A 23,663-nucleotide genomic window follows, 5' to 3' on the forward strand; every position below is an offset into this window, starting at 1 on the left:
TGGAAAATTGCTCAGGTATGTCCTGTACACAAAATGCAGGACAAATCCCACCCAGCCAATTGCCGCCCCATTAGTTTACACTCCATCATCAGTAAAGTGATGGAAGAGGTCATCAACAGTGCTATCAAGCGGCACTTGCTTAGCAATAACCTGCTCACTGATGCCCAGTTTGGGTTCCGCCAGGGCCACTCAGCTCCTGACCTCATTACAGCCTTGGTTCAAACATAGACAAAAGAGCTGAACTCCCGGGGTGAGGTGAGAGTGTCTGCCCTTGACATCAAGACCACATTTGATTGAGTGTGATATCAAGGAGCCCTAGCAAAACTGGAGTCAATGGGAATCAGAGAGAAAACTCTCCACTGGTTGGAGTCATACCTAGCACAAAGGAAGATGGTTGTGGTTGTTAGAGGTCAGTCATCTCAGCTCCAGGACATCGCTACAAGAGTCCCTCAGGGTAGTGTCCTCGTCCCAACCATCTTCAGCTGCTTCATCAATGACCTTCCTTCCATTATAAGGTCAGAAATGGGGATATTCGCTGATGATTGCACAATGTTCAGCACCATTTGCGACTCCTCAGATACTGAAGAAGTCCATGTCCAAATTCAGCAAGATCTGGACAATATCCAGGCTTGGGATGACGAGTGGCAAGTAACATTCACACTACACAAATGTCAGGTAATAACCATCTCCAACAAGAGAGAATCCAACCATCATCCCTTGATGTTCAACGGTATTAACATCATTGAATCCCCCACTATCAACATCCTGGGGGTTACCATTGACTAGAAACTGAACTGGACTAGCCATATGAATACAGTGGCTACAAGAACAGGCTAGAAGTTAGGAATCGTGCAACGAGTAACTCACCTGCTGACTCCCCAAAGCCTGTCCACCATCTACAAGGCACAAGTCAGGAGTGTGATGGAATACTGCCCAGTTGCCTGGATGAGTGCAGCTCCAACAACACTCAAGAAGCTCGACACCGTGTAGGACAAAGCAGCCCACATGAACAGAGGCCCGAACAATCCCCATCCACCACTACTCTCCTCCGTCTGGCTGAACTTGTTCTCACACTGAACAATTTCTCCTTAAACTCCTCTCACTTCTTCCAAATAAAAGGTGTGGCTATGGGTACCCGCATGGGCCCCAGCTATGCCTGTCTCTTTATGGGGTATGTGGAACGTTCCTTGTTCCAGTCCTACTCTGGCCCCCTTCCACAACTCTTTCTCCAGTACATTGATGATTACTTCGGTGCTGCTTCATGCTCTCGTCTGGACCTGGAAAAATTTATTAATTTTGCTTCCAATTTCCACCCTTCCATCATTTTCACATGGTCTATCTCTGACACTTCCCTTCCCTTCCTTGACACCTCTGTCTCAATTTCTGGTGAATTCTGTCCACCAATACCCATTACAAGCCCACTCCGACTCCCACAGCTACCTCGACTACAGCTCCTCACACCCCGCTTCCTGTAAGGACTCCATCCCATTCTCTCAGTTCCTTCGCCTCCGCCGCATCTGTTCTGATGATGCCACTTTCAAAAACAGTTCCTCTGACATGTCTTCCTTCTTCCTTAACCGAGGTTTTCCACCCACGGTGGTTGACAAGGCCCTCAACCGTGTCCGGCCCATCTCCTGCGCATCTGCCCCCACACCTTCCTCTCCCTCCCAGAAACATGATAGGGTCCCCCTTGTCCTCACTTATCACCCCACCAGCCTCTGCATTCAAAGGATCATTCTCTGCCATTTCTGCCAACTCCAGCATGATACCACCACCAAACACATCTTCCCTTCACCTCCCCTGGCGGCATTCCGCAGGGATCGTTCCCTCCGGGACACCCTGGTCCACTCCTCCATCACCCCCTACACCTCAACCCCCTTCCTCGGCACCTTCCCATGCAACCGCAGAAGGTGCAACACCTGCCCCTTTACTTTCCCTCTCCTCACTGTCCAAGGGCCCAAACACTCCTTTCAAGTGAAGCAGCATTTCACTTGCACTTCCCTCAATTTAGTCTACTGCATTCGTTGCTCCCAATGCAGTTTCCTCTACATTGGAGAGACCAAATGCAGACTGGGTGACCACTTTGCAGAACACCTTCGGTCTGTCCGCAAGCATTACCCAGACCTCCCTGCTGCTTGCCATTTCAACACACCACCCTGCTCTCATGCCCACATGTTCGTCCTTGGCCTGCTGCATTATTCCAGTGAAGCTCAACGCAAACTGGAGGAACAACACCTCATCTTCCGACTAGGCACTTTACAGCCTTCCGGACTGAATATTGAGTTCAACAATTTTAGATCATGAACTCGCTCCTCCATCCCCATCCCCTTGCCGACCAGCCTCTTTTTTTCCCCAATAATTTATATAGATTTTTCTTTTCCCACCTATTTCCATTATTTTTAAATGTATTTCCATCCATTGTTTTATCTCTACCTTTTAGCCTTTTTCAATTCCTTCACCCCACCCCACCCCACCCCCACTAGGGCTATTTGTAACTCTTTTCGAGTCAAAACAATTAACTAAATTAGCAATAACAAGGGATAAATCAAGCACAGCCCCTAATTCAGGTCAGCTGTAAAATCAAGGAAAAACTTTAAAGGAACCTTACAAACATCAAACCAAAATGTGATTAAAGGGGTCAACAAAACACCCCAGTCCCCGCGGTGCCCACCGGGCACGGAAGGCCTCGATGGTGCCAGCAGACACTGCGTGCTCCCTTTCCAGGGACACCCGGCCGCGAACGTAGCCGCGGAAGAGGGACAAACAATCGGGCGGGACTCCCCCCTCGATCGCCCGCTGCCTGGACCTGTTGATGGCCAACTTGGCCAGGCCCAGGAGCAGGTTCACGAGGAGGTCCTCCTCCTTCCCGACCCCCTTCCGCACCGTGTCCGTAGATCAGGAGCGTGGGACTGAAGTGCAAACAAAACAGCAACAGAAGCTTTTTTAAATAACTAAAAAGGGAGTGCAGCCTAAGACACCCTATATATGCATGGTCCACGGACTCCACAAGACCGCAAAAAGGGCAAGTGTCCCGGGAGTCCGTGAACCTAAACATCCTTCGATTGTATGGGACTGCTGCATGCAACACCCTCCAACCCAGGTCCCCGATAGAAAGAGGGAGGACACCTCCGTAGAGGGCCTCCCATCGGGGGCCTCCGCCGCCGGACGGCAACAAGGCACGCCAGGGCGTGTCCGGGTGGCGGACGAGGGCGAGAAAATGGAAGGTGTGCAGCAGCAGTCCGTACAGAAAACTCCTCCGCGCTGTGCCAAATGGCACGGAGGGCATGTCCCCGAGGCGGCTCATATTATTGCGGGGCACCGGCACCCGAGGGGGGGTTCGGGGCTTGGGGCCAATGTGGAATTCCGTCCGAACAGGGGAACGTTCAACCAGAAGACCACCGCGCACCTGGGCCACCTCGAGACCTAAAATGACATCAGGTCCGAGCACGACCGTCCTTAGGTTTTGGATGGCATCGGCTGCGACCTGGACACTCACTGACGCGCCAACTCCTGCGGGAGCATCCAGCCCAGTCCTCCGCCAGCCAGCACGTCCCCGATCCTGGTCACCCCGCCAGCCACTGAAAAGGACGGAGGGGCGGATTCCTGAGCAGCGGCTCTCTTACGATAGCCGCTACTCCTGACGGGGGAGAGCTGCGTCGCGAGGCGACCACGTTCCAGACTTTGATCAGGTCCTGGTAAAAGACGGGCAACGCCTGTAAGGAGCCACCGAGGCCCCTCTGCTCTATAAACAGGAGCTGTACGTCATAATTCAGGCCATGCACCTGACGGAAGAAATACGTCGCCAGGGCACACCATCTCGGAGGAGGCTCGACGTAAAGGTATTGCTGCAGGTTCTGAAGACGGAAAGTCACCACCTGTGTGCGTAGGCACACTAGCGCCTGACCGCCCTCCCTAAGCGGGAGACTTAGAACTTCAGCAGCGACCCAGTGCAATCTTTTGTCCTAGAAGAAGTCGACTAGCATTCTCTGGATTTTTGTGACAAAGTCCGGGGGAGGGGTCAAAGTGGCCAGCCGATACCACAACATGGCGGCGATCAGCTGGTTTATGACCAGAACTCGACCCCGGTAAGACAGCACTCGGAGCAGTCCTGTCCAGCACTGCAGGCGAGCGGTGACTTTCGTCTCCAGTTCCTGCCAGTTCGCCGGCCAGGATTCCTTGGCAGGGCAGAGATGGACCCCCAGGTAGAGGATGCTGGTCCTGCTCCAGGTGAAAGGCCTGAGCTCCTCGGGTAGGGGATCCATCTGCCACGGGCCGACCAGGAGTCCAGAACATTTATCCCAGTTGATCCTAGCAGAAGAAGCCGCAGAGTAGACCTCCTGGCACTCGCACATCCTCCGCAGGTCAGCCGGGTCGTTAAACATTAGGAGCACGTCATCAGCGTATGCCGAAAGGACCACCCCGATGCCCGGCCCGCGCAGAACCAATCCCAACAACCTCCTCCGCAAGAGGCGCAGGAAAGGCTCCACGCAAATAGAATACAACTGGCCAGACAGGGGGCAGCCCTGACGTACCCCTCTCCCAAAGCGAAGGGGCACCGTCAGGGACCCGTTAACCTTCACTAGACACTCCGCGGCGGTGTACAGAAGTCGGATCCGGGCGACAAAATGCGTCCCGAACCCGAATGCTCGCAGAGTTCCGAGTAAATATTCGTGATCCACCCTGTCGAACGCCTTCTCCTGATCAAGGGACAGGAAGGTGCTCGACAGACCAGCCCTCTGGGAATGGTGGATAATGTCCTGGACCAGGGCTATCTGTACCTTGCTTGTCCTGCTTTCTACCCTTAATTGGCACATTCCTTAGATAATATCACCACCTTCAACACCTCTTTGTCCTTTTGTCTGTGACATCTTTTGGTTATCTCCGCCTATCACTGGCCCTCTTATCCAGCTCTACTTGTCCCACCTCCCCTTGAACTAGCTTATATTTCACCTCTCTTCTATTTTTACTTAGCTCTGTTGAAGGGTCATTCGGACTCGAAACGTTAACTGTGTTCCTCTCTGCAGATGCTGCCAGACCTGCTGAGTTTTTCCAGGTATTTTGGATTTCCAGCATCTGCAGTTTTTTGCTTTTATCAGCCCACTTGATTGGCACCATGTCCACAAACATTCACTCCCTCCACCACTGTCACACAGTAGCAGCAGTGTGTACCATCTACACGATGCACTGCAGGAATTCACCAAGGCTCCTTCGACAGCACCAAACCCACGACCACTACCATCTAGAAGGACAAGGGCAGCAGACACATGGGAGCACCACCACCTGGAGGTTCCCCTCCAAGCCACTCACCATCCTGACTTGGAAATATGTCGCCATTCCTTCACTGTCGCTGGGTCAAAATCCTGGAACTCCCTCTCTAACAGCACTGTGGGTGTACCTACAGCACAGGGACTGCAGCTGTTCAAGGCAGCAGCTCACTACCACCTTCTCAAGGACAACTAGGGATGGGCAATAAATGCTGGCCCACATCCCGTGAATGAATAAAAATAAAAAACATTGTTTAAACTAATTTTAGTTCCTGCCTCTCGACCTGCTCTATGCTGTTATCAATTCACCGTTATACTTACCCAGTTTACATTTTTTCCAGCTATTTTAAATGAATGCCCTTGTTTAGAGAGGGGGAGCAATATTCACCAAATAATCACTTACCCACTTTCTTCTGATGTCTCAGATTTTCTCTTTTTGTTGAATGTGCTCGCCATTTCCTGCATTGCTTTAAACTGGTGATTTCCAGCACAATTCTTTCTTAGGCTTGATCTCTTACTCCATTTTATCAGCCCAAGCCTGAATATTACCAGGTCTTGCTCCATACAGACACAAACTGCTTCAACTGAAGAGTTGCGACCGGCACTGAACACTCTGCAATCAGCAGCAAACATCCCCACTTCTGATAATGTGAAGGAAAGGTCATTGATGAGGAAACTTCACCCAGAACACTGCTGCGAGAACTCCTCCGGGTGATGTCCTGGGACAGAGATAATTGGCCTCCAACAACCACAACCATCTTCCTTTGTACTAGGCATGGCTCCAGCCAGTGAAGAGTTTGCCTCAATTTCCATTGACATCAATTTTACTCTTGATCCTGATGCCACACTTGGTCAAATGCTGCCTTGATATCAAGGGCAGTCACTCATCTACCTCTGGGATACAGCTCTTTTCTCTATGTTTGGTCCAAGGCTGTAATGAGGTCAGGAGCCAGGTAATCCTGGTGGAACTCAAATAGTTGAGCAGGTTTTTGTTGAGTAAATGCCACTTGATGATGCTGTTGACACCTTCCATCACTTTATTGATGTTCGAGGGTAAACTGATGTGATAATTAGCTGTCCAGGTTTATGTGGACAAGACATATCTGGGCAATTTCTACTTTACTTGTTTAAAATCTTGCTAACCTTTCCAGTTCTGACAAAAGATCATTGACAAGAAACATCAACTCTGTTGCTCATTCCACAGATGCTGCCTTAACTGATGATCATTTCCAACATTTTATGTTCTTATTTTGATTAAGAACAGAAAGAGTAGGCCATCTGGCACCAGCAGTCTGCTCCACTATCCAATGCAATCATGGCTAATCTCCTACCTCTCCAATTTCCTGCATTATCCCCACATCCCTTGATCCTCTTTGCATCCATAAAAGTATCAACTAAGCATTCACAACTCGTCAGGTAGAGAATTACAAACGTGCACAACTGAGTGAAGAAATTTCTCCTCATCTCAGTCCTATATGGCCGACCCCTTATCCTGAGAGTGTGACCCCTAATTCTAAACTCCCCAGCCTGAGGAAACATGCTCCAAACTTCAACCCTGTCAAACTCCTTGAAGCATTTTATATTCCAATAAAATTACCTCTCATTCTTCCCAACTCCTGGGAACCATAGAAAAGTTACAGCACAGGAGGCCATTCGGCCCATCTTGTCCATGCCAGCCCGAGGACACCCAGGTGCCCTTTCTAATCCCACCTTCCTGCACCCGGCCCATAGCCCTGCAGCTTACAGCACTTAAGGTGCGGATCCAGGTACTTTTTAAAAAAGAGTTTAGAGTTTCTGCCTCTACTACCAACTTGGGCAGCGAATTCCAGACACCCACTACCCTCTGTGTAAAAAAGTTCTTCCTCATGTCCCCCCCTATACCTTCTGCCACTTATCTTGAATCTATGTCCCCTGGTTCTAGAATTCTTCACCAAGGGAAACAATTTTCTCCTGTCCACTCTATCTATTCCCCTCATAATTTTGTACACCTCAATCAAGTCACCTCTCGGCCTTCTTTGTTCTAAGGAAAATAACCCCAACTTATCCAATCTCTCCTCATAGCTACACTTTTCTAACCCTGGCAACATTCTTGTAAACCTCCTCTGCACTCTCTCCAGAGCTATTACGTCCTTCCTGTAATGTGGTGAGCAGAGCTGCACACAATACTCCAGTTGTGGCCTCACCAGTGTTTTATACAATTCCAACATTATATCCTTACTTTTATATTCTATACCTCTGCCAATGAAGGAGAGCATTCCATATACTTACTCAATCTCTCATGGGCAATCCCTTCATCCCAGGAACCAGCCAGGTGAACTAACTCCAAATCCAGACTGACAACACACTAATTAAATTTTTAAAAAATGTTTATTATCAAAACTCTCTGGCAAGCAAACATTTACATTTTACAATCTGAACATGATAATTAAGTGGCTAAAGTGAATCTACAGCTCAGTTAGGGTATAAATGCAACACAAGTCAATATTTACTGCAGTTGGTATGACAGATGTGGGCAGTGGGCACAGGTGCCTTTGTACCCATTACCAGCGAGCCAGGAACGAGATGCTGAAATTTAAACAGGCTCCTGTTGAGACTGGAGTCCACATTCAATACTCGATACTCAATAAAACTCGGAAATGTTCTCTCAAAACTGGAGACCGTGAAACAAGAACGTTTAACGCAAGTACAGAGGGAAACATTAGTTGCCATTGGTAACGGTATCTTCTTCCATATCTTCCTCCTCAACCTCATCAGCAGGACCTGGAAAATCACAGAGCAAATCATTTATCCAAAGATTTCACTTGCTGTTTATATTTGTTTATAGACTAAATCAAATATTTATTCTGTTTTAATTAAAATCACTTATGATTTGTCAGGTTTCTGAAAGCAGATGTAACACTTGCGTCAGAACAATGAGTGGGCCAGTTACATAGCATATATAAATTCCACCTCAAACATCTGGGAACATAAACCAAAGAGGAGGAAAGTTAAAAGCTGATTTAATATGACTAAGTTTCTGGCTCTGGGAGCAGTTTGGATCAGTTATTATAGTATTCAAATACAGACCTTTGCTTCAGTTATTCAGGCTAAACTTGCATAATGCCAAAGTGAGGAAAAGAACCTAAGAAATAGGCAGCCATTCAGCCCCTTGAGCCTGCTTCACCATTCAATAGGATCATTACTTATCTGATTGTGGCTTCAACTCCATTTTCCTCCCTGCACCTATAACTCTTCACGCCCCTATAGATCAAAAACCTGTCTAGCTCAATGTTGAAAATATTCAATGACCCAATCTCTACTGGTCTCTGTGGAAGAGAATTGCAAATACTAACAACCCTCTGAGAATAAGTTCCTCCTTATCTCTGTCTTAAATGGGCGACCCTTATTCTAAAACTGTGCCCCCTCATCCTACATTACTCCCCCCCCACAAGAAGAAAAATCCTCTTAGCATCTATCCTGGCAAGCCCTCTCAGGATCTTATGTTTCAATAAGATTACCTCTCATTCTTCTAAACTCCGATGAGTATAGGGCAAACCTGCTCAACCTTTCCTCATGAGACAACCTCTTCATCCCAGGAATTCAACTGAGTGAATCTTCAAATCTAGGTTCACTAGATTGATTCCAGAGATGCGGGGCTTGTCTTATGAGGAGAGATTGAGCAGTTTAGGCCTATACTTGCTAGAGTTTAGAAGGATGAAAGAGATCTAATTGAGGTCTATAAGATGCTGAAGGGGATAGAGAAAGTAGACATGGAGCAGATGTTTCCCCTTCTGGGGCATTCTAGAACGAGAGGCCATAGTTTTAGGCTAAGGGGTGATAGATTTAAATCAGAGATGAGGAGGAATTACTTTTCTCAAAGGGTCGTGAATCTGTGGAATTCACTACCCCAGAGTGCAGTGGATGCCGGGATGCTGAATGAGTTTTAGGAGGAGATAGACAGATTTTTAATTAGTAACGGGTTGAAAGGTTATGGGGAGAGGGCGGGAAATTGGAGTTGAGGCCAAAATGAGATCAGCCATGATCGTAATGAATGGCGGGGCAGGCTCGAGGGGCTGAATTGCCTCCTACTGCTCCTAGTTCTTATGTTCTTAAATGCAACTATATCTCTCCTTAAATAAAGAGATCACAACTGTACACAATGCTCTAGGTACGGTCTCACCAATGCCCTGCACAGTTGTAGCAAGACTTCCCTACTTTTATACTCCATCCCCCTTGCAAGGCCAACATTCCATCTGCCTTCCCAATTACTTGCTGGACCTTGCTAACTTCTTGTGATTCATGTACAAATACACCCAGATCCCTCTCTACCACAGCATTCTGCAGTCTCTCGCCATTGAAATATTCTGCTTTTCTATTCTCCCCAAAGTGGACAACTTCACATTTTCCCACATAATATTTCATCTGCCAAATTTTTGCCCACTCACTTAACCTTTGCAGAATCTTTCACATCCTCCTCAAAGTTTGCCTTTAATTCTTTTTAGCCATTTTTCCCCTACTCCGACCCTATTTGCTGGTGCACCTTGTAGGCTCTGTTCCTTCCTGACACGTCTGGTTATCATTACTCACATCGCTACCCTGCACTATTATTGCCTTGTCCTTTCTCTAACTTTCTAAATTTCCCCTCAAATGAACTACCGTGCCCCCACCCCCACCAACTATTTAGTTTAAAACGCTCTCTACAGCCCCAGTTGTATGATCCAGAGCAACCGGTTCCAGTGCAGTTCAAATCAAGGCCAGCCCAATGAAACAGCTCCCTCTTTCCCCAGTACTGGTGCCCCATAAAACAAAATCCATTTCTCCCACACCAACCCGAGCCACACATTCAACTCTCTGATCTGATTTACCCTGCCAGTTTGCTTGCGACTCTGGTGGTAATCCAGAGATTATTACCTTTGCGGTTCTGTTTTTCAAATTTGGCCACTAGCTGCTTACTTTCCCTTAGTAGAACCTCTTTCTGAGTCTGACCTATGTTGTTGGTACCCATGTGGTCCACAACAATTGGATTCTTCCCCTCTGACTCCAAGTTCACCTCCAGCCTTGAGGAGATGTCCTTAACCCCGGCACCAGGCAGGCAACACAGCCTCTGGGGCTCTCTCGTGGCTGCAGAGAACAGTATCTATTCCTCCCAACTATACAGGCTTCCTACAACTATTCCTTTTCATTCATCCCCACCCCCACACTTGAATGGTCCCATCCTCCTGCAATTCCCTACAGCCTAGCAAACCTTCCCCTTTATGTATTTGTCCTATTTCTTTCTGAATGTTACCAGAGAATATGTTCCCTGCCCTTTCAGACAATGCATTCTAGATGACAATAGCATGCGTATAAAAAAACTGTTTTCCTCACGTTGCTTTGATTCTGGTGCCAATTACCTTAAATCTCTGTCCTCTGGTTACTGACCCTCTGACCAATGAAAATAATTTCTCTTTACTTCATCAAAACCCCCCAATTTTGAATGTATGTCTAAAAATCACACCTTAATCATCTCTGTTCCATGTTGAACAAACCCTAGCTTCTCCAGTCTCTCCATATAAATGAAGTCCCTCATCCCTGGTACCATTCTAGTCAATCTCCTCTGCATCCTCTATGAGGTCTAACATCATTCCAACAGCTTGATGGCTACAATACTGCAGCTAGGGCCTAAACAGTCTTATGAAGACTTTAGCATTGCTTCTTTGCTATTGCACTCCGTGCCTCAATTTATGTCAGGGATTCTGTATGCCTTTTTAACAGCCTTTTCAACTTGTTCTGCCACTTTCAAAATCTTGGGTATACACAGTCCAGGTGTCCTTTAAAATTGTACTAGTTTTCCTGTCCCTCATTCATACTACCAAACCAAATCACTTCTCTCATTAAATTTCATCTGCCAGGTGTCTGCCTATGTCACCAGTCCTTCTGAAGTCTGTTACTATCCTTGTCACTGTTCACGGTCACAAATATGAAGTTTATAAGATGGTTGTGTTTTGGGAATATGAAATGTATAAGATGGCTGTGTTTTGGGACTGTCTCTTTAATATAAGTTAAATTGGAGGAATGGTTATGTACCCGTTCTGCATGACAACAAGCTCGGCTGTTCAAGGTTAAAGGGGGGGTGGGGTTGGCACAGGTTGTTTTACTGGGAAGGTGGTGCAAGATGTCAAAACCTGTAGGCAATGGCAGGAGCATCTGTGCTAACTATGTGTAGTCTGTTAGTCTCTAAATCTCAGGGAGGTGTTAGGAATGCCAGATTTTATAATAGTTATACTTTAAGCTGTCTATTTAATTCCAAGACAGAATGGAGTTGCGGGGGGGGGGTCTAAAAAAATAGCAATTAGCATTTCTACTAGATTACAAGGCCAATATGATTCACCATGGAGATAGGTTTTGAGAGAAGAGTCCATAGGAAGCCATTGATGGAAACCTCATCCTAAGATATCCCTGAACTTCTCAGACACAATCAGTCCACAAAAATCTGGGAGAATGAGAGAAGAGATATAGAAGCAGTCAGTCAGTTTCTATTGTTCACCATGCAAAATGCAGGTAGGAACTCACTCAGATTAAAGATAGTAAGTTTGAGAGGAGTGAGTTTGAGAGACAGAATACAAGAGGAGGAGCGGGGCCATTAATAGAGAGAGAGTACAAGAGGAGGAGCGGGGCCATTAACAGAGAGAGAGTGCAAGAGGAGGAGTGGGGCCATTAACAGAGAGAGTGCGAGAGGAGGATCGGGGCCATTAACAGAGAGAGAGTGCGAGAGGAGGGGCGGGGGCATTAACAGAGAGAGTGCGAGAGGAGGAGCGGGGGCATTAACAGAGAGAGAGTGCGAGAGGAGGGGCGGGGGCATTAACAGAGAGAGTGCGAGAGGAGGAGCGGGGGCATTAACAGAGTTCGAGAGGAGAGACTAATAATCAAAGTGTGAGGTTACAGAGAAACAGGTGATTGGTTGGTGAGTATTTTGCTCCTTTATATTTCAAACTGTAATTTATTAATAATTATAAGGCTTTATTGGTAGTATTAAAGTCTGTTAGCAGTAATAAGCGTTAATGGGAGTAAGTAGGATTTTTAACTTTAACATTAAGGAAATGCCATTCATTAACTAACACATAATAAAGATAGCAGGGCATGATCAGATATATAATTATTTGGACAGCCAAGGGCTGATTAAGGATAGTCAACATGGCTTTGTGCGTGGTAGGTCATGTTTAACGAACCTTGTAGAGTTTTTCGAGGAGGTTACCAAGAAAGTAGATGAAGGAAAGGCTGTGGATGTTGTCTACATGGACTTTAGTAAGGCCTTTGACAAGGTCCCACATGGGAGGTCAGTTGAGAAGGTTCAGACACTTGGTATCCATGGAGAGGTTGTAAACTGGATTCGAAATTGGCTGTGTGGGAGAAGACAGAGAGTGCTAGTGGATGATTGCTTCTCAGACTGGAGGCCTGTGACTTGTGGTGTGCCTCAGGGATCTGTACTGGGACCATTGTTGTTTGTTGTCTATATCAATGATTTGGATGATAATGTGATGAATTGGATCAGCAAGTTTGCTGATGACACTAAGATTGGAGGCGTTGTGGACAGCGAGGAAGGCTTTCAAAGCTTGCAGAGAGATCTGGACCAACTGGAAAAATGGGCCAGAAAATGGCAGATGGAATTTAATGCGGAAAAGTGTGAGGTGTTACATTTTGGAAGGTCAAACCAAGGTAGGACATAGATAGTAAATGGTAGGGCACTGAGGAGTGCAGAGGAACAAAGGGATCTGGGAGTTCAGATACATAATTCCCTGAAAGTGGCGTCACAGGTAGACAAGGTTGTAAAGAAAGCTTTTGGCATACTGGCCTTCATAAATCAAAGTATTGAGTATAGGAGTTGGAATGTTTTGGTGAGGTTGTATAAGACATTGGTGAGGCCAACTTTGGACGATTGTGTGTAGTTCTGGTCGCCTAACTACAGGAAGGATATCAGTAAGATTGAGAGAGTGCAGAGAAGATTTACTAGGATGTAGCCGGGTCTTAAGGAGTTCAGTTACAGGGAAAGATTAAATAGGTTAGGACTTTATTCCTTGGAGCGTAGAAGAATGAGGGGAGATTTGATAGAAGTTTACAAAATTATGAGGGGTATAGACAGAGTAAATGCGAGTAGGCTCTTTCCACTTAGATAGGAGAGATAAACACGAGAGGACATGGCTTTAGGGTGAAAGGGGAAAGGTTTAGGGGGAACATTAGGGGGAACTTCTTCACTCAGAGAGTGGTGAGAGTGTGGAACGAGCTACCATCTGACGTGGTAAATGCGGGCTCACTCTTAAGTTTTAAGAATAAATTGGATAGATACATGGATGGGAGAGGTCTGGAGGGTTATGGACTGGGTGCAGGTCAATGGGACTAGCGGAATAATATTTCGGCACAGACTAGAAGGGCCGAATGGCCTGTTTTCTGTGCTGTAGTGTTCTATGGCAGGTGATGCATTGCAATGGCAGAATATGGGAACTTTTGGACTCCAGTGTGATCTAAGGCAAACATGTCTGCAGCATGAGGAGCTTCAGCTCAGAGTCACTGAACTGGAGGCTGAGCTGCAGACACTGTGATGCACCAGCGAGAGGGAAAGTTACCTGGACATTAGGGTAGGCAGAACTTCAGAGTCGGTAAATGGTCATGGACAGGAAAATGTGACTGCAGGTCAGGCAGGTATGGAGACCCACCACGTAGTGATGGAGGAGCCTCAGCCCCTGACTTTGTCCAACAGGTGCGAGGTGTTTGCTACCTATGTGGACGAGGAGAAAGACTGCAAGGTGGATGTGGGGACTGACCAAGGCACCATGGTAAAGGATGCAATTCAGATAGGGGGAGCAAAGAAGAATGTGGCAGTGATGGGGACGGTATAGTCAGGGGGGTAGATGCTATTCTCTGCAGCCGCAACTGGGAGCTCTGAAGATTGTATTGTCTGCCTGGTGCCAGGGTTAAGATCATCGCCTTGTGGCTAGAGAGGACCTTGGAGTGGGTGGAGGAGGATCAGCTGTCGTGGTCCACGTGGGAACCAACTGCATGAGTAGAACCAGGAATGATGTTCTGCTGAGAGAATTTGAGGAGCTAGGGTCCAAAGTAAAATGTAGCACGTCAAAGGTGATCATCTCTGGATTGTTACCTGAGCTACACGCCAATTGGCATTGGATTAAACAGATTAGAGAATTAAATGCATGGCTCAAAGAGTGGTACGGGAAGACAGGGTTTATACTAAAACAAAAACAGAATTACTTGGAAAAACTCAGCAGGTCTGGCAGCATCGGCGGAGAAGAAAAGAGTTGACGTTTCGAGTCCTCACGACCCTTCAACAGAACAGTTCTGTTGAAGGGTCATGAGGACTCGAAACGTCAACTCTTTTCTTCTCCGCCGATGCTGCCAGACCTGCTGAGTTTTTCCAAGTAATTCTGTTTTTGTTTTGGATTTCCAGCATCCACAGTAGTTTTTTGTTTTTATCTCAGGGTTTATACTAACAGGTTGTTGGGGGGAGGTGTTGGTGGTTGGGTGAAGGGAGACTTAGAACTCCAAAGGGAAAAGGTCAAGGTATTGGAACAGTATAGTGATGTAGCTAAAGACAAGCAGAGTTGGACAGGAAGGGACAGAGATAGATTAACAAAAATATGTACATCAGCAAATAGGGTCATTGCAGGGAATAGTAAAAGAAATGAAATTAAAGGTTCTTACTTGAATCAACAAAGCATCTGTAATAAGACAGATGAACTAGCGATACAAATAGAGGAAAATGATTTAGATCTAATTGCCATTACAGAGACGTGGTTACAAGATGATCAAGGTTGGGAAATAAATATTCCAGGGTACACGATATTTAAGAAAGGCAGGCAGAATGGCAAAGGAGGTAAAGGATGACATAAGGACATTAGTGAGAAAGGATCTGACCTCTTAAGATCATGAAGTAGAATCAGTATGGGTAAAACTTAGAAATAGCAAGAGTCAAATCACTGGTGGCAGTAGTTTATAGGACCCCTAACAGTAGTTATACTGTGGGTAGAGTATTAAACAAGAAATTACTGGAGCCTGTAACAAAAGAGATGTAATAATTGTGGGGGGGTTTAATCTTTATATAGACTGGGACAATCAGATTGGCAAGAATGGTTGAGAAGATGAGTTTGTAGAATGTTTTTGTGACAGTTTCTTGGAGCAGTACATAGTGGAACTGAATAGGGATAGAGCTATCTTAGATCTAGTATTGTGTAATGAAGCAGGGTTAATTAGTAATGTCACAGTAAAAGATCCATTGGGGAATAGTGTTCACAATACCATTGAATTCCATGTTAAGTTTGAAAGTGACATATTTCAGTCACAAACAAAAATCTTAAACTTAAACAAAGCCAATTACGTAGGTATGAGGGGAGAACTGGTTAAGGTCAATTGGGTAAATAGACTAAAAGCTGAGAGCTAATTGAACAGCGGGAAATATTTAAGGAACAATTAAAAATGTCCAACAAAAATACATTCCAAAGAAAAACAAAAACTCAGCAAGAAAGACCTATCTGTGCCTCGCTCAGGAAATGAAGGATAGTATGAAAGGCTTACAATGTTGCAAAAAGCAATAACAAGTCTGAGGATTGGGAGTATTTTAGAAACCAGCAAGTCAGAAATAGAGAAACGTTGCAAAAACTTTTATAAGTATGTAAAAAGAGAGCAAATAAAGTAAACATTGGTCCCTTAGAAGCGGAGCTAGGAGAAATTATCATGCGAATTAAGAAAATGACAGAGGCATTGAACAAATATTTTGTATCTGTCTTCACATTAGAAGACACAAGTTTCATACCAGAAATATACAGTAACCTAAGGGCTAAAGAGCGTGAGGAAATGAGGGAAACTAAATCACAGAATCTCAGTGCAAAAGAGGCCCTTCAGCCCATCGAGTCTGCACCGACATGTGAGAAACACCTGACCTGCCTACCTAGTCCCATTTACCAGCACTTGGCCCATAGCCTTGAATGTTGTGACGTGCCAAGTGCTCATCCAGGTACTTTTTAAAGGATATGAGGCAACCCACCTCCACCACCCTCCCAGGCAGCACATTCCAGACCGTCACCACCCTCTGGGTAAAAATGTTTTTCCTCACATCCCCCCTAAACCTCCTGCCCCTCACCTTGAACTTATGCCCCCTTGTGACTGACCCTTCAACTAAGGGGAACAGCTGCTCCCTATCCACCCTGTCCATGCCCCTCATAATCTTGGACACCTTGATCAGGTCGCCCCCTCAGTCTTCTCTGCTCCAACGAAAACAACCCAAGTCTATTCAACCTCTCTTCATAACTTAAATGTTTCATCCCAGGCAACATCCTGGTGAATCTCCTCTGCATCCCCTTCAGTGCAATCACATCCTTCGTATAATGTGGCGACCAAAACTGCACACAGCACTCCAGCTGTGGCCTCACCAAGGTTCTATACAACTCCAACATGACCGCCCTATTTTGTAATCTATGCCTCGATTGATAAAGGCAAGTGTCCCATATGCCTTTTTCACCACCCCACTAACATGCCCCTCTGCCTTCAGAGATCTACGGACACACACGCCAAGGTCCCTTTGTTCCTCAGAACTTCCTACTGTCATGCTGTTCATTGAATGCTTCCTTGTCAAATTACTCCTTCCAAAGTGTATCACCTCACACTTTTCAGGGTTAAATTCCATCTGCCACTTATTTGCCCATTTGACCTTCCCATCTATATCTTCCTGTAGCCCAAGACACTCAACCTCACTGTTAACCACCTGGCCAATATTTGTCATCCACAAACTTACTAATCCTACCCCCCGCATAGTCGTCTATGTCGCTTCTATAAGTGACAAATAATAGGGGCCCGAGCACAGATCTCTGTGGTACGCCACTGGACACTGGCTTCCATTCACTAAAGCATCCTTCTGTCATCACCCTCTGCCTCCTACAACTAAGCCAATTTTGAATCCACCTTATCAAATTACCCTGTATCGCATGTGCATTTGCCTTCTTTATAAGTCTCCCGTGTGGGACCTTGTCAAAGGCTTTGCTGAAATCCATATAAACTACATCAACTGCACTACCCTCATCTACACACCTGGTCACCTCCTCAAAAAATTCAATCAAATTTGTTAGGCATGTCCTCCCTCTGACAAAGCCATGCTGACTATCCCTGATCAAACCTTGCCTTCTCCAAGTGGAGATAGATTCTCTCCTTCAGAATTTTCTCCAATACTTTCCCTACCACTGACGTGAGACTGACTGGCCTGTAGTTCCCTGGCTTATCTCTACAACCCTTCTTAAATAGCGGAACCACATTAGCTGTTCTCCAGTCCTCTGGCACCTCCCTCATGACCAAAGAGGAATTAAAAATTTGGGTCAGAGCCCCTGCCTCCCTCAGCAGTCTGGGACACAAATCATCTGGGCCTGGAGATTTGTCCACTTTTAAGCCTGCCAACACCTCCAATGCCTTGTCACTCCCTATATCAATTTGCTCAAGAACCTCGTAGTCTCTCTCCCCGAGATCGATACCTTCATCCTCATTCTCTTGGGTGAAGACGGATGTGAAGTATTCGTTCAACACTCTAGCGATGTCCTCTGGCTCCACCCATAGATTGCCCCCTTGGTCCCTACTCTTTCCCTGGTTATCCTCTTCCCATTGACATACTTATAGAATATCTTGGGGTTTTCTCTACTTTTACCAGCCAGAACTTTCTCATATCCCCTCTTTGCTCTCCTAATTGCTTTCTTAAGCTCCATCCTGCATTTTCTGAACTCCACTAATGCCTCCGCTGATTTGCTTCCCTTGTACCTACTAAAAGCCTCTCTTTTCTTTGTCATCGTATCCTGAATATCTCTGGTCATCCATGGTTCTCTGGGCTTGTTACTCCTTCCTATCACCCTGGAGGGAACATATTGAACCCGTACCCTCCCCATTTCCTTTTTGAATGCCCCCCACTGCTCCTCTGTAGATTTCCCCACAAGTAGCTGTTCCCAGTCTACCTTGGCCAGATCCTGCTTTAATTTACTAAAATCCACTCTCCCCCAATCCAAAACATTTTTTTACAACTTGTCTATTTCTTTGTACATAACAAGCTTAGCTATCACTAAAATTCTCCCCACCACCACCTCAGCCACCTCTCTGGCTTCATTCCTCAGAATTAGGTCCAGCACTGCACCGTCCCTTGTTGGATCCTCTACATATTGACCTAAAAAGTTCTCCTGTACACATTTCGAGAAATCCACTCCATCCAAGCCCTTAACACTATGTCTATCCCAATTAATGTTGGGAAAGTTGAAATCACCTAATATAATTACCCTATTGTTATTGCTTTTACACACCTCCGCAAATAGTGCACATATTTGCTCAATTTCCCGCTGAGTATCTGGGGGTCTACAATAAACGCCTAATAATGTGGTTGCCCCTTTTTTATTCCTATGCTCTACCTACAAAGCTTCATTTGATGCCCCCTCCAAGATATTATCTCTCCTTACTACAGTAACAGACTCCTTAACTAATAATGCAATGCCTCCTCCTCTTTTACCCACCCCCCTGTCTCGTCTGAAGATTCTATATCCTGGAATGTTGAGCTGTCAATCCTGCCCCTCCCTCAACAACGTCTGTGATGGCTACTATATTATAATTCCACGTGTCAATCCTCACCCTTAACTCATCCGTTTTACCTGTAATACTCCTGGCATTAAAGTAGAGGCCATGCAGCCTTGCCTTACTCCCTTGAGACTTAATGCAGCTGTACTCCCTCTGACTTGATTGTTTTATTGTACTATGATGTGTCCCTATTCTGCTAACATTCTGTGTCCCTCCTCCTGCCGAATTAGTTTAAACTCCTCCCAACAGCACTAGCAAACCCGCCCGCAAGGATGTTAGTCCCGCTCTGGTTCAGATGTAGACCCTCCTGCTTGTACAGGTCCCACCTTCCCCAGAAACAGTCCCAGCGATCCAGGAATCTAAAACCCTCCCTCCTGCACCAACTCTTAAACCACATATTCATCTGTGCTATTCTCCTATTTCTGAGCTCGCTAGCACATGGCACTGGGAGTAATCCAGAGATTACAACCCGAGAGGTCTTGCTTCTCAGTCTACTGACTAACTCCCTGAATTCTTGATGCAAGACCTCATCCCTCTTTCTACCTATGTCATTGATACCAACATGTACCATGACCTCTGCCTTATCACCCTCCCCCTTCAGGATGCCCTGCAGCCGTTCAGTGACATCCCGGACTCTGACACCAGGGAGGCAACATACGATCCTGGAGTCACATTGATGGCCACAGTAGCACCTATCTGTTCCCCTGACTATAGAATCCCCTATTACTATTGCTCTTCCTCCCTTCCTCCCCTCCTGTACAGACAGGCTGCTTGTGGTCAGACAGATAATCAGGACAGATAAAATACTGGAGAAACTTAAGGGACTAAAATCTGACAAAACCCCCAGGGACCCAATGGCCTATACCCTAGGGTTCTAAAAGAGATAGCTGCAAAGATAGTGGACGTGCTAGCTAAGACTTGCAGAATTTCTTCAGATTCAGGAACAGTCCCACTAGATTGGAAGTTGGCAAATGTTACACCGCTTTTCAAGAAAGGAGGGAGAGAGAAAACAGGCCAGTTAGCCTCACATCAGTTGTCGGGAAAATGCTGGAATCTATTATTAAGTCTTAACAATGCACTTAGAAAAGCATAGTACGATTAGAACAAGTCAATATGGTTATACTAAGGGAAATCCTATTTGACAGATGTATCGAGTTTGTTGAGGATGTAACTAGCAGCGTAGGTAAACTGTAGCCTGCAGATGTAGTATACCTGGATTTCCAAACGGCATTCAATAAGGTGTTGCACATAAGGTTAATAGGCAAAATAAGGGTTCATGGAGTTGGGGGTAATATATTAGCATGAATGGAAAATGGAGTGGGCATAAAAGGGGCTTTTTCAATTGGCAGGCAGTGAATAATGAAGTTGTGCAAGGATCAGTGCTGTGGCCTCAGCTATTTACAATTGATATTAATGACTTAGATGAATTGACAGAGAGGCTGTGGGGAGGACACAGAGAGGTTCCAAAGAGATATAGACAAGTTAGGTGAGTGGGTAACAAGATGGCAGATGGTGTAGTATAGGGAAGTTGAAGTTATTCACTTCAGTCATATGAATAACAAAGGAGAATATTATTTAAAAGATGTGAAATTTGAAATGTTGATGTTCAAGGAGACTTGGATGTGCTTGTGTAAGGAACATGCAGGTGCAGCGAGCAATTAGGAAGACAAATGGCATGTTGGCCTTTATTGCAAGGGAACTGAAGTACAAGAATAAAGCAGTCTTGCTACAGATGTGCAGGGTTTTGGTGAGGCCGGATCTGGAGTACTGTGCGCAGTTTTGGTCTCCACATTTAAGAAAGCAAATACTTGCATTGGGGGCTGTACAGCAAAGGTTCACTAAATTGGTCCCTGGGATGAAGGGCTGAGTAAACTGGGCTTATATTCTGGAGTTCAGAGAATGAGAGGCGAGCTCGCTGAAACCTACAAATTTCTGAAGAGACTTGATAGAGTGGACGCTGAGAGATTGTTTCCGCTGGTCAGGGAATCTAAAACAATTAGATGTCCTAATGCCAACTCCTGAGTGACACCACTGCATACTCTCCTCAAGGCTGAAAAACAACCTTTCACCGTTACGCTCTCCTTCGATCCATTAGCCAATTTTGTATCCATGCTGTCACTGCCCCTTTAATCCCATGGACTTGTATTTAATCAAGTGGTTTTTGAAGTCCTTATGCACAATATCAATCCATGTCCTGATCAGTTCTAAGTTACATCAAAGAATTCATCAAGTTTGTCAAATAAGATTTGGCTTTAACAAATCCCATGCTGACTTTCATTTACTAACCCTTGCTTTCTAAATGCCAATTAGCTTAGTCCTGGATTAATGTGTCAATGTTTCCCCACTAATGGAGGTGTCAGCTGTGGCTCAGTTCATAGCACCCTCGCCTTTGAATCAGAGGGTTGTGGGTTCGTGTCCCACTCCCGGAAACCAAGAACTGTGATTGTACTCGACAGAGTTGCAATCTGTGACTGTTGATAACTCGAAAGAATTTTTTTTTTTCCCCACTAATGACATTAGGCTGATTACCTATGGTCACCAGGTTCAGTCTTCCTTTTTTAAATTTTCAACCCTCCAATCCTCTAGCACCACACTTATGGCTAAAGGAAGATATGGAAGATTATAGCCACAGCCTCTGCTACTCCCCACCCTTACTTCTTTCAGTGGTGCCCACTCTGATTTTAAGTGTTTCCCCCATTTTTATCCTATCAATTTATTTACTGCCTTCTCCTTTACTGTGTCATTTGCATCTGTCTTCACTAAAGAAAAGCCTGCTGTCTAGTGCTCATTTATCATTAACATGAGCAGGTGTCAAGGAAGGAAATCCAAAAGTCTTTCATATGCAAATAAATAGTAAAAGAATAGTCAAAGGCAGGTTGGGGTTGATTAGGGGCTGAAAACATTAGTCACCACAAGATCTCCTTTTTGATCCCTTATAAATTTATGAAACATTTGTAGATTTCTCGTTATGCTACTTGTTAATCTATTCTCATACATTGTCTTTGCCCCTCAATTCCATTTTGTAGTTCTCTCCTGTTCGTTTTGAATTCAGCTTGGCTCTCTGCTGCAGTATGATTCTGACATTCATCATTTTAATCACTATATCCTTAGTCATCTAGGAAGCTCCAGCTTTGGATGCCTTCCTTTCCCCCCACCCCTATGGGAACATGTCTACTCTCTACCTGAACCACCGCCTCCAAATTGTTCATTTACTGCTTTACCTGCCAATCTCTGATTCCAATCCACCAGGCTATGCTCCTTATCAGCAACTGAAATAGGCACTCCTCCAGTTGAGTATTTAGACATGTGATTTTTCATTGTTCTATTCTATAATTAATCTAATGGTAGTCTGAGCACTGTTTCCTAAATGCTGTCCCACTGAAACATGTTGCACTTTCTCCACTTCATTCCCTAGAACAAGATCCTTATTGGGCCAGAAACAAACTTATCATGAAAGTTCTTATACACATTCAGAAATTCATGCCCCTCTTTGCTCTTTATTTTGTTACTCTCAGTTGGTTAGGATAATTGAAATCCATTATCACAATTCTGCAGTTACTGCACCTTTGGCAATTTGCATGCAAATTTGCTACCCTATCTTCTTCCCATTATTTGGCAACCTGCATAATACACGCAACCATGTAATATATCCTCTATTGTTCCCGAAGTCTAATCAAGTCCTCCTCACTAACATCAGGGGTTTGTGCCAAAACTGGGAAAGCTGTCCCCAGAGTAATCAAGCGACAGCCTGACTTAGTCATACTCACATAACCATACCTTACAGCCAATGTCCCAGACCAATCTCTGGTTATGTCCTGTCCCAACAGCAGGACAAACCCAGCAGAGGTGGCAGCACAAAGGTAAACAGCCAGGTGGGAGTTGCCCTGGGATTCCTCAACATTAACTCCGGACCCTATGAAGCCCCCTGGCATCAGGTCAAAAGGGGCGAGGAAAGCTGATGAATCAGGACTCCTCCATGTTGAACATCAATTGAAGAACCGAGGGTAGCAAAAGCACACCATGTTCTCTGGATAGGGGGCTTCAATGTCCATCACAGAGTGCTTGGGAGCAACTACGAACCAGAGTTCTGAAGGATAATGGCACCTGCAGCAGGTGGTGAGGGATCCAACAAGAGGGGAAAAAATACGAACTTGCCCGTACCAATTTAATTGTGATGTGCATGTTCATGACAATATTGGCAAGAGTGACCACCGCACAGTCCTTGTGGAGGCAAAGTCTTCACTACCACCATGTTAAATGAGATAAACTTTGAACCGGGCATCCATGAGGCACTGTGGGACATCAGCAGCAGAATTGTATTCAACCATAATCTGTAACTCATGGGTCAACATATCCCTCACTCTACCATTATCATCAAGCCAAGAAATCAACCTTGGAAGATGTGGTAAATCAAAGAGTAGAGACAAGGCAAGAGAGACAGATATTAATGTGGGAAATTATAAACAGACCGTGACAGGAAGGGGCAGAGAGTACAGATCGAAGAGTAAATCAACAGATAAGGCTGGAGGTTACAAAAATAATAAAAGGAGAAAACTAAAAGCTCTTTATCTGAATGCATGTAGCACTCAAAACAAAACAGATGAAATGATAGCACAAACAGAAATAAATAAGTATGATCTGATAGCCATTACAGAGGCATGGCTGCAGGATGACAGATTCAGACCTGAACACAGAAGGGTACATGACATTTAAGAAAGACAGGAAGTGAGGAAAAGCTGAAGGAGTGGCTCTGTTACTTAATGATAGTATTATTACAATAGAGAGGGATGACCCAAGTTCAAGAAACCAGGATGTGGAAGTGGTATGGGTAGAAAT

General features: G+C 45.4%; 1 protein-coding gene across 2 annotated transcripts in view; it reads right to left on the minus strand.

The window, feature by feature from the left end:
* Window positions 1–7,612: 7,612 nt before the first annotated feature.
* snrpa1 (small nuclear ribonucleoprotein polypeptide A') overlaps window positions 7,613–23,663 on the minus strand; it is a 56,291-nt gene continuing 40,240 nt past the window's right edge. For both annotated transcript variants that reach the window (XM_078530500.1, XM_078530499.1), the window contains one exon: window positions 7,613–8,024. In XM_078530500.1, the coding sequence (XP_078386626.1) occupies window positions 7,963–8,024 (62 nt within the window). In that variant the 3' untranslated portion in view covers window positions 7,613–7,962. The remainder of the gene's footprint in view (window positions 8,025–23,663) is intronic.

The sequence above is a fragment of the Cetorhinus maximus genome, chromosome 26, assembly GCF_964194155.1.
Source record: "Cetorhinus maximus chromosome 26, sCetMax3.hap1.1, whole genome shotgun sequence".
NCBI classification, from domain to species: Eukaryota; Metazoa; Chordata; class Chondrichthyes; order Lamniformes; family Cetorhinidae; genus Cetorhinus; species Cetorhinus maximus.